General features: G+C 40.8%; 1 protein-coding gene across 2 annotated transcripts; it reads left to right on the top strand.

Annotated features, from left to right (window-relative positions):
* Positions 1–275: 275 nt before the first annotated feature.
* LOC117373072 (calcium-responsive transactivator-like) lies at positions 276–14,318 on the top strand. Of its 2 annotated transcripts, XM_055223014.1 has the most exons (10): positions 276–349; positions 2,133–2,209; positions 2,281–2,365; positions 2,481–2,583; positions 3,842–3,991; positions 8,769–8,858; positions 10,525–10,611; positions 11,660–11,776; positions 11,861–11,979; positions 13,517–14,318. In XM_055223014.1, the coding sequence occupies exons 1-10, from the start codon at positions 281–283 to the stop codon at positions 13,541–13,543; spliced, it is 924 nt and encodes a 307-aa protein (XP_055078989.1). In that variant the 5' UTR covers positions 276–280; the 3' UTR covers positions 13,544–14,318. The 2 variants fall into 2 exon arrangements, with proteins under 2 accessions (XP_055078989.1, XP_055078990.1); XM_055223015.1 differs by lacking the exon at positions 8,769–8,858.
* Positions 14,319–14,603: the final 285 nt, after the last annotated feature.

Genomic DNA, 14,603 nt, shown 5'->3' with positions numbered 1-14,603 from the left:
CAGATGTGGAAAGAAACAAAAACAAGAATCAGCCTCAAAGCTTAAAAACGCGCTCCTCTGATGAAACGCGGTCACGTTTGCGCTGCGTAATGAAAAGCAGCTCTGTTTGTTTCTCTCTTTCGCGGGACGTTACGCAGCGGACGCGTCACCCCCTCGTGCGCTCGTCTCGTGGACAAACACAAGGCACCGCCGAGGACCGAGCACCGCGCGCGCACACAAGAATATCACAGTAAAAAAAAAAAAACAGACGCTTTTACGCATTTATTTCCCTTATGACAACATGTCGGTGGCGTTTCCCTCTGCGCGTCCTCGGACCAAAGGGGAGGTGACCCCGCAGAGCATTCAGAAGGTAGGAGGGCTCGAGGCTGGAGCACGAGATGCGCCGTGATGGATGAAAGGTCCGCTGGTGTGCGCCGGGAGCGTGCGCCGGGAGGGAGTGTGCGCCGCCAGTGCCACGAACCGCGCCTGGAGCATCACTGTAGACTGATTCACACCGGCAGCGTTAGTCTAAATGCGCAAAACTTGTAGAAAAAAACATCCATTGGTGCGCAAAATGGTCCTGGGTTGAACCAAAACACAAACCAATAACAAGTTGGACATTGGCGCAATTACGCACGAAGCCATGACGCGACAGAATCACTAAAAGACGCAGAAGAAAACAGTTTGCGCAAAGTCTGTGCGTCTAAAAAGGTGCAGCCCGGACACGAGAGTCTTGAGGCTTTAACCTGGAGTGAACCTGTCCCCACACGGTCCCCCCCGCGCGTGCCCGGACTGTTTAAAGGGCCCGGATGACGCTATGTTCTCATCTGAGTTAGAATATTGTTTCTTCATCACAAACAGATCTCGAGTTGTGTTTTGTTTCATTCTCACAAGTTTAACACACGAACCTGCAGATTTACGCTGAGTTCTTCTCTCAAACAGGAAAAAAAACACTCTGTTCCACCTTGTGATGTCATCATGTGCCGATACAGGAAGTGCTCCGCTGTGTTTTCACCTTCACTAGAATCATTTGGATCATTTCAGACCTGGATTTGATTTATTCCTCCTTTCCTCTGTCCCCTTCCGTCCCTCTCTCTCTTTCTCTCTTCCTCTTTCTTTCGTTCTTTCTTTCTCTCTTTCTTCCCCTTTCTCTCCCTTTCTTTCTCTCTCATTACTCTTTCTTTCCTCTCTCCCTTCCTTCCTTTCTTTCTTTCTTTCTTTCTTTCTGTCTTTCTCTCTTTCTTCCCCTTTCTCTCCCTTTCTCTCTCTCCTTTTCTTTCTCTGTCATTGCTCTTTCTTTCCTCTCTCCCTTTCTTTCTTTCTTTCTTTCTTTCTTTCTGTCTTTCTCTCTTTCTTCCCCTTTCTCTCCCTTTCTCTCTCTCCTTTTCTTTCTCTGTCATTGCTCTTTCTTTCCTCTCTCCCTTTCTTTCTTTCTTTCTTTCTTTCTTTCTTTCTTTCTTTCTTTCTCTTTCTCTCTTTCTTCCCCCCTCTCTCCCTTTCTCTCTCTCTTTTTCTTTCTCTCTCATTACTCTTTCTTTCCTCTCTCCCTTTCTCTCTCTCTCTCTTCCCCTCTGTCTCCCTTTCTCTCTTTTTCTTTCTTTCTTTCTTTCTTTCTTTCTTTCTCTCATTACTCTTTCTTTCCTCTCTCTCTCTCTCCCTTTCTCTCTCTCTCACACACAAACCCTGGATGTTTAGGCTGAGTTCTTCATCTCTCAAACTGAAAACACTCCGTTCCACCTCGTGATGTCATCATGTGGTGATACAGGAAGTGCTCCACTGCGTTTTTAAACTCCACACACCTTCATTTCTAGAATCATTTGGATCATTTCACCTCTGGAATTGCCGATCTTCTGTTGAACTAAAGGTAAAACGTAGCTGTTAACTTGAAAACTACCACTTGATGACATCACAAGGTGGAACAGAGCGTTTTGAGCTTCGGAGATGTAATAAACAGCGACTCAAACATGTGTGAATCAAACAAAACACAACTCCAGGTCTGTTTTTAAGGAGGGAACAGTGTTAGAACATGACTTAAAGCTCAGAAGAGTCAATTCTGTGTAATATAAGACCTTTAACACAATAAACTGTCTACAACTATAATAACAATAATAAACTCACTGTTGTGCGTCTGCTTCACTGTTGTGTTTTCACAGATGCTGGATGAAAACCATCACCTCATACAGTGTATCATGGACTACCAAAGCAAAGGAAAAACAGCTGAATGCACACAGTAAGACCCCGGACTCCTCGCTCCCGACGCCGCGCTCGTTCAACTCTGTCTAACTCCTGATGTTTTTACAGATATCAGCAAATCCTGCACAGAAACCTCGTCTACTTGGCCACGATAGCAGATTCGAACCAGAACATGCAGTCGCTTTTACCCGCAGTGAGCACGACTTGAGTTTAATTATGTCATTAAGTCTGCCGCTCCCTCCTAACGATACACAGCCCCCGTCCTAACGAGCGTCGGTTCTAACGATAATTGGTTTCATTTGCCGTAGCCTCCCACTCACAACATGGGAATGGGCCCGAGCAGCGGACACACTTCAGGGAACGACAACATGACGTCAGGACTGACCCCCACGACCATCATGCAGACCAATGGTGAGTGTGTGTGTGTGTGTGTGTGTGGGTGGGTGTGTGTTGGGGTGTGTTTGTATGTGTGTGTTTGTGTGTTTGTGTGTGTTTGTGTTTTGAATCCAGGGTCTTTGCTGCTTGTTTGTGCCTGTGATACTTTGAGTGTGATGGAGGTTGGGCTGTTTGTGAACCGCAGTGACAGAGGTGTGTGTGGAGGAGTAAATTAATTAATAAATAATAATAATAATAATAATAATAATGTATGTGTTTATTATTTATTTTCTTTAATTTTATGTATTTATTTTTGTTTTATTTATGTATTTTTATTATTTATTTATTATTTTATTATGTATTTATATTTTGTATAATTTATGTATTTATTTTAATTGGATAATAATAATAATAATAATAATAATAATAATAATAATAATAATAATAATACAATAAATAATACACATAAAATAATAAATACATAATAAAACATACATAAAAATTAACAAATTTTTTATTATTATTATTATTATTATTATTATTATCATCCAATTAAAATACATAAATAATACAATTATTAAAAATATATTATTTGTAATAAAATAAAACAAAGATAAATAAATAAATATAATAAAATTAAAGAAAGTAAATAATAAATGAACAAATAAAATAAAACAAATAAATAAATAAAATAAAGCTCCTCCTCCACCCTCCTCCACCCTCCTCCACCCTCCTCCACCCTCCTCCACCCTCCTCCACCCTCCTCCACCCTCCTCCACCCTCCTCCACCCTCCTCCACCCTCCTCCACCCTCCTCTGCTGAGTCCGTCCCAGTTTCTTCCTGTTCCTCTCGGCTGTTTAACCTGTTCAGCACAAATGAGACCAGCAGGATACAGCACTGCACTAGATGACAGTTCAGATCTGTGGAGAGTCGTCCCTGTTCACAGAAGGAACTATTGTATTTTCGAGCCGTGGAAACACCCGGGAAGAATAAAAGATACACGGATATTTTTAATGTCACACCATGGAACATTTCAGGCAAAGCAATAACATCTCCATGGAGACAAGTAGTGGAGCCTCCACCAGCAAAGTTGCACAGTGCAGCTTTAACAAATGAACAACACCTGTGTGAAATACTTTTACTTTTAAAGTACATTTTTAAGCCAGTACTTAAAAATACTTTTACTTAAGTAGATTTGATAGATGTGATACTTTTACTTGAGTAACTGTTGACCTCTGTATCTGTACTTTTATTTAACCCTCCCCTGTGTCTTTGTCACTAACCTGTGCTCCAGTTCCCATGATGCACCAGGCGGGGGCGCCTCATTACTCCTCCGCCCAGATGGGGGCGCAGCTCTATCAGGGACAGGGCGCGATGGGACAGAGTCAGAGCAACAACATGATGTCCCAGAGGCCACTGGGGTCGTACCGCAGCTCACAGCCAGGTACGAGCTCCACCTCACACACCTCCACCTCTGCTCCACCTCACACACCTCCACCTCACACTGCTCCATCTCACACACCTCCACTTCTGCTCCACCTCACAGACCTCCACCTCACAGACCTCCACCTCTGCTCCACCTCACAGACCTCCACCTCACACACCTCCACCTCACACACCTCCACCTCTGCTCCACCTCACAGACCTCCACCTCACAGACCTCCACCTCACAGACCTCCACCTCACACACCTCCACCTCACACACCTCCACCTCTGCTCCACCTCACAGACCTCCACCTCACAGACCTCCACCTCACACACCTCCACCTCACACACCTCCACCTCTGCTCCACCTCACACACCTCCACCTCACACACCTCCACCTCTGCTCCACCTCACACACCTCCACCTCACACGCCTCCACCTCTGCTCCACCTCACACTGCTACAAGACAACTCAGTATACAGTATTTACACAAAGGACAGGGGTTATATAAGGCACGTACACACACACAGTACATATACACACACACACAGTACATATACACACACACACAGTACATATACACACACACGTACACACACAGTACATATACACACACAGTACATAGTACACAGTACAGCAGTGTGTGTACAGCGGTGTGTGTACAGCGGTGTGTGTACAACAGTGTGTGTACAGCAGTGTGTGTACAGCAGTGTGTGTACAGCGATGTGTGTACAACAGTGTGTGTACAGCAGTGTGTGTACAGCAGTGTGTGTACAGCTGTGTGTACAACAGTGTGTGTACAGCAGTGTGTGTACAGCTGTGTGTACAGCTGTGTGTACAGCGGTGTGTGTACAGCAGTGTGTATACAGCGGTGTGTGTACAGCAGTGTGTGTACAGCAGTGTGTGTACATGTGTCTAAGAATAGCTCCGCCCCATCAAGACGTGTTTGAAGGATGGAGACTGATGTATTTAAAGACAGAGTCTGTTTCTAGGGCGACGCGGTGCTTGTCCTCGTTCAGCTCACATTCTCCTCGGGCCTGTGCTCATGTTGTTCTGTTCTTATTTCATGTTTAAACTGTTGTGTTGTGTCCTCATGATGACTTTTGTGTGTTCAGTTTCATAGTTGTGTTGTTCCGGCTGCAGAGTAAATGGATGTGTCACATTTTAATGGTGCGACGAGAAAAACTCTTAGTTTGTTTTCCTGTTTTTAAATAGTCTGGTGCACGTCACAAGAACACAATTTGAAGCAGGTTATATCACTAAAGAGGAATATTGTGATAAACGATCATATTAAAACTACTGTGTGCCACTAATTAAGATTTAAATAGTGCAAGATAATCACAGTAAAACATTTTTAAATAGACAGTTTCATTAAAAGACATGAGCTGCAACGAATAAACAGCAGAATGTGCCAGTAATTAATAATAATAATAATAATAATAATAATAATAATAATAATAATGTTTACAGGCTCGTCAAAGTCTCTCAAAGTCTCTCCACTTAGTTATTTAATATTAATTAGGCGGAAAAACGACTTATTCGCCCCTCTCCAGCTCAAATCTTATTATATTACAACAAAAATACCAAAAATCTCACCAGTTTTGTTAAGAAAATGTCGTCACGATGAATATTGAGGCACAAAATATATTGTTCCAGCTTTTATATACTGAACGATAAGTCCGTATCATAGACTGTATGTATAAATTGACATAGCTAACATGCTAAACAGGAAGTGATCATGCGCGCGCTTCTGGCTCCATCGACTCTCGTTCCAATTCACTTTCTATTGAAAAGCTGTCACCATTCTTTCTGTACCTGCTGCTGTCAGACTCGTCATTTTGATAGATAGATAGATAGATAGATAGATAGATAGATAGATAGATAGATAAATACTTTATTAATCCCCAGCCAGGGAAATTCACCTGTCCAGCGGCAAAACAGAGACACGACACAAATTGTACACAGGTATAAAATCACAAAGAATACAAAGATAATAAAGTGCACCCGATCAACAAGAGCTGTCTCCTCATCCTCTTCTCCACCAGCTCCCCTACAGAGTCCACCCTCCCACCCATCACCGACACACACTTCCTGATTAGCTTATCAAGCCTGTTACGGTCCCGCACAGTAATGCTCTTTCCCCAGCACACCACTCCAAAAAACACAGCACTGGCTACAACAGAATGGTAAAAAGTATGCAGAGACTCATTACAGACATCAAAGGATTTAAGCTTCATAAGAAAGAAGAGTCTGCTCTGTCCTGTTTTGTAAGCTGCAGTTGTGTGCGCTGACCAGTTCAGTTTGTTGTCAAGATGAACTCCGAGATATTTATAAGACTGGACAACCTCAATGAAATGTTCGCATTGACCCGCTCTACGTGATCCTGGGGTTTTTATTTCACTATTGTGTCTGTAAATCAAAATGTGAACATGAATAACAGACAAATCAGGCGCCTTCTTTCCCCCGTCGTCACTTCTGTTAGCGTTAGCAACAGGTTTGAGGGGCGTTACCTTCAACGGCCTTGCTCTTGATTGGCTCTTTGGTCGCTATGATGACCCTCTGCCCCAGATTAGCCGCTCTAACTGCTAACCTAGTATAGTATTTATCAGGTTTATGTACAAGACTTGGCTTTGCGTTGTAATAAAGTGTAAATCTGGAGTTTCAGCACACCGACATGAAGCTCAAATCCCAATAACACGCTTTTTTCACTCATAGATCCTGTATGTAAACGATATGAAATGAGACTTATATTATTAGGGATGTAACAATAACCAAAATATTGTGATGTTGTATCGTCAAAAGTCTCAGAATAACATCGTGGGCCATCACAATATCGAATTATAAACATTTTTCGCTTAAATTAATTGTTTTATTATAGCAACATCTTAAAAAAAAAAACAAAATCTACACAGAACACGAGCTTTTGTTCCATTTCGGCGGCGACAGTGTGAAGAAATAACAGTTTTAAAGGACTTTTCTATGGAGTATGACAGTAATATATCACTTATGTTTAGGGCTCGTCAAAACGTCCATTTCTTCAGTTCTGTTTGTGTCTCCAGATTATTGCAATAAATATAATAGTATCGCACAGTGGCTTTTACACATCGTTACGTCACTGCCCTTATTGTGAAAGAAAAATTCAAACCTATAACTGGACAAAAAGTTGTAGGAGTCGAGACGTTTGGCAGCTCGTCCAAGTCGCTTCTTCAATTCTGGTCAGATTACAAGTGTTAGTTTCGGCGTAGTTAGCTCCTCCCTTCAGACTCGCTGTTTCACTGTTTCGCGGATATTTTTAGCGCAGTTTTTCATGCTTTTTCCAGTGTATGATCGTGCATTGTGTCCTGCGTCCTGATTGGCTGTTGGACTGTAGACCATTGTCCATCAGTCTCCTCCGTGCCGTGTCTCCTGTCCAGTACAGACTGTGTTCAGACAAATTTACATAAACGTTGGATCTCAGTGTGACTCTGAAGTGCTGTACGTTTGCAATTTGTTTTCTCCCCAACAAAACCCACAATGTCGATGAAACGTTCTGCACCGACAAAGACGCCTACGAAGGTTTGAACTTTGAGAGAGTTTAAACGAGAGAGAAATGTGAGAAAATGTTAATGCCTGTGTGAGAAAAGTGTATAAAGTGTGTGGTGAGGGGTTTTACAGACAAAAACATAGAGAATAATGTAAAAAATAAAGCTGATAATGTGTGGATTTTGCTCATTGCGGGTTATTTTTTACACTGTACACGCCCACTGTGACCTACGCATTTCCTTCTCCAGTTTTGTTTTCGTAGCTTTATCGACATAGCTAACCTGCTAGCCGCCGCGTTCCAAACAGGAAGTGATCATGGTCGTGCTTCCAGCTCCATCGATTCACTTTACATTGAAAAACTGTCTCCTCTCTCTGTACCTGCTCCTGTCAGACTCATTTTGGTCTTAAATGTTCATATTAACCCTCTACATGATCCTGGGGTTTTTATTTCACTATTGTGTCTGTGAATCAACATATGAACATTAATAACAGACAAACCAGGCGCCTTCTTTCCCCGAGGTCGCTCCTGCTAACGTTAGCAACAGGTTTGATTCAGATTTGATTTGTTTTTATTGATCTGCTGAATTAAAATCCACACCAAGCTTTATATGAACACTTAAATACAAAGAGATGACTACACAGGTCTCTTAAAGGTTTATGGTAAAAAAATAAAAATAAAAAAAAAACATTTTGGGGAGGCGTTTGTAGTAAATTTAAACTATATATTTGTGGATAACGGAGATAAATAATCAAAATTGGTCACGAAACTACTGATTTGAACTGTCGGTTACATGATCCTGGGGTTTTTATTTCACTATTGTGTCTGTAAATCAAGATATGAACATTAATAACAGACAAATCAGGCGCCTTCTTTCCCCGAGGTCACTCCGACTCCTTAGCAACAGGTTTGATTGACAGCGTTGCTAAGTGCCCGCTTCCTACTTAACCAATGGTGTGGCCGGGAAGCGACGTTACCTTCAACACTTTCGCTCCAGATTGGCTCTTTTCGTTGCTTTAATACATAATATATAATGTAATCTAGTAGTCCAGGAGTAATCTGACCAGAACTGAAGAAGCAGCTTGGACGAGCAGCAAAACGTCTTCACTTCTACAACGTTTTGTCCAGTTTTACCTCGACTCACACCCGGACGACTGAGAGTTTACGCACAAACAGCCTTATTTATTATTCAAATGCGACTCTTAACATTAAAATGCCACTTCTTTGTTGGTTTGAAGCAGCTGTCTGACCGGCCCTGGTGTCACGTGTGTTGCAGGGTCTACACAGCGGCACATGGGCGAGGACCACGGAGAGCAGTATGGGCACACTCAGAGCGGGGCCATAAACCCGCAGTATTACCCAGATGGTAATGGTGCACGGCCATAAGTGTCTTAAAGCTCTCGAACACACAGCCCATTAGAGACTCTGCTGTTTTACCGCTCTGCCGGAGGAAACGCAGTACGGAGCCATTAGGCAAAGATAAAACCCATTGGACTTTGATCCAAATGATGATCCCTCCCTGTGTCTCTGTGTCCATACTGTCCCCTTTGGTGTGCTGGAATTTCACACTGCATGACGTCAGTGTATAAACGCAAAGTGGTATTGTCTCTTAAAGGTTCTATATTACACAAAATACACTCTTATGAGGTTTAAGTCGTGTTTTAATGCAGTTAACTTGTCAAAAAACAGACCTGGAGTTGCGTTTTGCTTCATTCACACGTGTTCGAGTTACATTTTATTATTAGTCTGTAAATTCTGCAAAACTCAAAATGCTCCGTTCCACCTTGTGATGTCATCAAGTGGTAGTTTTCCCGCTTCTTTCTTTCTTTAATCTTTATTCGTCACGTACAAATTCATTAATCTTACAAAAGAAAAGATGAGTTGTGTCGTAACGTCTGACGGGAGGAAGCAAAAAGACAGAACTCGGGGAAAAGGTTTAACAGTGTTTATTTACGAAAAAATGACGGTAGATCGAGCGGTGAGTCGGGAGCGGGGCGTTCGCCGTGGTCCAGGGACAGAGCGAGAGGAGCAGAGTCTGAGATGGAACGGACAGTAGCGAAGTAGAGAAGAGCAAAGTCCAGTTTAGCGAAGTCAAAAAGCAGAAAAACACGAAGTGAGCCAAACGGGAAGTACCACAGAGATACACAGACGATCTGGCGCCGAGTGTCAGGTCCTGGCTCCTCTTGTCCTCCCCCGGTGCAGCTGATGGTCGATTAGCTCCAGGAGTGTGTGGGAGGAGCCAAGATCTCCGCCCCAGCTCCAGGCTCAGACACAAAATGGAGGGGAAAAAGACCAAAAAGGGGCAGGACAGACAGGGATCGTGACAGATTTGTACCAGTTTGAGCTTCTCCTACTCTCCATGTGCAGTCCCTGGGCAGTGAACACACATTAAAACACACATTTCAATACAATTACATAATAAGACTAACAGTTTATCATTGACATTAGCAGGAAAATACAATAAATGTCTCCAAAAAATCAGTTACGTGCAGGTTTTTAGAATGTGACGTTAAAATACAGTCTGGTGTGGACACGTTTGATTATCTAAAATGCACTTTTTCTCATTTCTAGTAAAGTTATTCAAATCTACAGATAATTTCAGAGTGTTTAGAGCTGATTCCAGCGTCTGATGGTTTGAAATGAAAAGGAAAAGCCGAGGATCTGTTTGGAACTGTGCGATTTTGGTTCACAGAGGCCGAGTGGATCAGGGAGTTTTATCTTTTGTTTCAGTAGTAGATTGGAAATTCCAGAGGTGAAATGATCCGAATGATTCTAGAAATGAAGGTGTGTGGAGTTTAAAAACACAGCGGAGCACTTCCTGTATCGCCACATGATGACATCACGAGGTGGAACAGAGAAGAGCTCAGTCTAAATCTGCAGGTTTGTGCGTTAAACATGTGCGAATGAAACAAAAAAACACAACTCCGGGTCTGTGTGTGACGAGGAAACATTAGAACAGATCAGAAAACAGTGTAATATGGGCCTTTAATGTGTTTATTTTATCTGCACATTCACGTCTGGACTGTCCACAGGTCACGGGGAGTACTCCTATCAACAGACCTCATACGGAGAGCAATACGAGCGGAGTTTTGATGAATCCTCACAACATTATTATGAAGGTGATGTTCTGTACTGTTCTGATGTGAGGGAACACGCCAAAGTTCTCCTGGTTGTTTATTTTCTAACCAAAACAAGAGCAGAACAACAGCAGCCTCGACTCACTAGATCCAGTGTCCAGAACTGACCAGTAACTGACCAATGGAAATTTACATCAACTCGTCGCCATAGCAACCGAGCGTCACATGCAAAAGTTAATATTCAAATATTTTAAGTCAATTAATAACAGACAAATCATGCATCTTTACCAGCAAAGACATAATTTTTGGTACTTACGCATGACAAAAAATGTGAAATGATTTTAAATGTAATATTTCTAATGGGTAAATTCTTTATCCACAAGTGTAGATTCTTAAAAAAACAAACCGTCTTTCCTCACATTTCATAAACAACTGTCTTTTTTCCTCATCTATAAGTTTTACAGAAAAGAAAGATGCTATAAAATAAAAAAATGTAATAGACGACCTAAATCTTGTGGACAACTCCTAGTATTTTTTATTATTATTATTATTATTATTATTATTATTATTATTATTATTATTATTATTATTATTATTATTATTATTATTATTATTATTATTATTATTATTTATTTATTTATTTAATTTTATTTTTCTGTATTCTTATGTATTATTTTGTCTGTTCTGACTATTAATTGTGGAACTTTTCTACTATGCCACAAATGTTTGCAAACCTTTATTATTATTAATTAATTTTAAAAAAAGAAAACAAAAAAACTAAAAAGAAAACAAAAACACCCAACCAACACACTCCAGCTTTCACATAAACAACAAATCATGCGTCTTTCCTCGAGGTTCACTCCCGCCAGCGTTAACACCAGGTTTGATTGACAGCGTTGCTAAGGGAAGTGAGGAAAGGGGCGTTACCTTTAACAGCCTCGCTCCTGATTGGCTCTGTGGTTGCTGTGATACTCCGGGTGACGTCCTCTTCTTTACACAGTTTAATAAGAACAAAAAAAATGTGTCAACTCTGAGCTAAACACAAAATATCAGCTCTTTAATATTTGTTTCTGTTTGTTTTCTCTTTCAGGTAACTCTCAGTACAGTCAGACACAGGGTCAGTATCAGCAGGGCTCGGGTCAGCAGGCCTTCGGACAGCAGCAGTACTCCTCCCAACCAGGCTACGGCGCTCCACCTCAAGGATACGGTCAGACACTCGCGTTTACCTCCGTGTAATGTGCAAGAACTCGCCGACTGAACCACCTTTTGCTTTTTGCTTTTTGCTTTCCAGGTCCAGGCCAGGGCAGTTCTTCTCAGTATCCTCATTATCAACAGGGTCAGGGTCAGTACGGGTCATACCGCTCGTCCCAGGGCGGCGGACAGGCCCAGCGACCATACTCCTACGAACAGGTACGTGTTAAAACGGCTCAAAAAGACTCAAAAGACACAGGGGATAGTCAACAAAAAAGCAGGGATTGTTCTTACAGATGATATTATGATTTATTTACAGTTAACAGCTTTTAACGACGGGGAGAAGACTTTAAAATGTACAGTATTTAGTCACAGAATACTGAATACTTGAGTTTTGTAACGTGTTCTGTTACATGGGCCAGTCAGAGTAGTGTATTCTGAATACTGTGAATACTGTTACACCGTTTTGTACTTTATTATAGTGGAAAAAACATGAGATATAATTACAAACAGCTTTATTTTTTCTTGCTCTGTTTGTTTTACATTCATTTATCTCCAAGTTTTATATTTTTCTCATCGATACTGTGCAAATTACATGATGAAGTACTGATATTTATTCATTTTAATTTAGAAAAGTAACTGTATTTTGAAAACCACCAAATTAAAGAGTAACTGAGCTGCTGGGAGAGGCCGTTCTCTCGGTTTGAATCTCGCTCTTGATTTAAACATCACTGGTTGACGGTGCGATTCCAGCTCCCACAGATGAATGCTGCCGTTGTGTCCTCGGGCAAGACACTTAACCCACCAGTGTCTGTGTGCACTGGTGTGAGAATATATGTGTGAGTGGTTCCTTGACGGTGGAACATGTGACCATTTACTCAAACACAGTATTCAGACAGTTGCAGTTACTTCTTAACACTGGCAACTTTTATACTGCAGCCCTGTAATTTATTATATTTGACCTTTTCAGACAAACCTACACCACAAAACCATAAACATGTATTGTGTTTTTTTGTTTGTTTTTTTTTTTAACCTGTTTTAAACCTCTTCTGTGCAGTGTCTTTGGGAGTTTTGAAAAGAGCACCTTATAAACAAATTATTATTATTATTATTATTATTATTATTATTATTATTATTATTATTATTATTATTATTATTATTATTATTATTATTGTGTATTTATTTATTTATTTATTTATTTTTTATTTTTTTTTTTGTATTTGCTATTTTGCAAATTGGAACCAAAAGCTGTTGTTTACTTTTTGCCTAACTTATACTATACAGTTCAAAGCCAAAATTACATGATGAAATACCACCATGGATCCTTTTAATTTAGAAAAGTAACAGTACTCTGAATACCACCAAAGGAAAGAGTAAATGTACCAGATTACAGTTACTCAGAATATGTATTTTGGTACATTCAGTTACTTCCCAACACTGGTAGATTTTATACAATATTTATTAAACGTTACCTGTACAGTGTCGTTGGGGGTTTGGAAAGGCACTTATAAATAAAATGTATTATTTTTATTATTTATTTATTTTATTTATTTATTTTTTACAGCTAATTCACTAATTGTAACCATCCAATTAGCATTTCCAACGTTGGCTGTGTAATTTTTTCTTTTTTTTTCTTTAACTAGATACAGATTTTTTTTTCTTTTACTATTTCCAAACTTGATTAATCGTCCAGCCTTAGATTATTATCCCAGTTCTGAGTCGTATCCAGGTTGTAATCGTCCGTTTTGTGTTTCAGGGTCAGTACGGAAACTATCAGCAATAAAACCTGCTGCTGAAACGTGAGACTGTGTCGACCTGAACTGTGGAAACGTCAGCTCATGTACAAGTACTATAGTAGTTTTTGATATTTTTTACATTTAAACTTGAGTTAGTTTAGTCTTCTGTTTGGAGACGCACTGTTTAAATATAAATACACTAAAGTAATGATCTTTAGTAGACTGTGAGATCTCTAGTTCATGTTTAAAAGTACAAAACAGATACTCACTTATGTAACCGCGCATCATCGTAGTACAGGTTATGTCCTTTTACTGCAGGGGTCACACGGCACATTACTCCAGATGCCATTCCGTTTCCAGGTCATTTTGTTTGCACTTTATTTCCCAGTGACAGTGCACGTTTGTATCTACAACGTTTGTAGCTCTGACTCATGTAATTCACCCTGTACAGCCTTTTTTTTATTCATTTATTTATTATTTTTTGATGAGAAAGCCAAAGTAACACAGGAACAAGCACTCGACGCCTCAGTTTTTCCAACGAGTGCGACGCATTTTCCTCCCCGTCTCGCAGTTTATTAGAACACAACTGTTTCTGTGAGTCTGAAGTAGCGTCCCGACAGTGCAGTATCGCAGACTGTGTCCTGCCTCTGGGCCTACGTCAGTTTACCTCAGACAAAACTCACATCTGCAGACGGAATTCAGACTCATCAGGAAACGACAGCTCCTACCTGACACTGACAGCGACAATCACAGGCTGCATTTGATGTGACAAACTGTTCGAGCATTTTACCGCGTGTTCAAGTGTTTTATCGTCAAGTCTCTGTGCCGCAGACGTGCAGCGTGTGCCTGGAGTGTGAGCGCGAAGACTCAACTCATCATGGAATTAGACAAATTAGAATGTTTCATGTATAGCCTGTGGTTATGTAAGCGTTTGTTGCTTGATCTTCTTTTAACGAGCTTTTGTTTTATAAAAAAATAAAATATCAAGTCTTCTAGATGTGCAGTTTGTCTTTTGTTTTTTTAATATCCATCCATTTTCTTCCTCTTATCCGGGGCCGGGTCAGGGGGGCAGTAGTCTAAGCAGGGACTCCCAGACTTTCCCCACCC

This window comes from Periophthalmus magnuspinnatus, chromosome 7, assembly GCF_009829125.3.
Source record: "Periophthalmus magnuspinnatus isolate fPerMag1 chromosome 7, fPerMag1.2.pri, whole genome shotgun sequence".
NCBI lineage: Eukaryota > Metazoa > Chordata > Actinopteri > Gobiiformes > Gobiidae > Periophthalmus > Periophthalmus magnuspinnatus.
The sequence above is the reverse complement of the archived record's forward strand: the minus strand, read 5'-3'. Positions and strand labels throughout refer to the sequence as shown.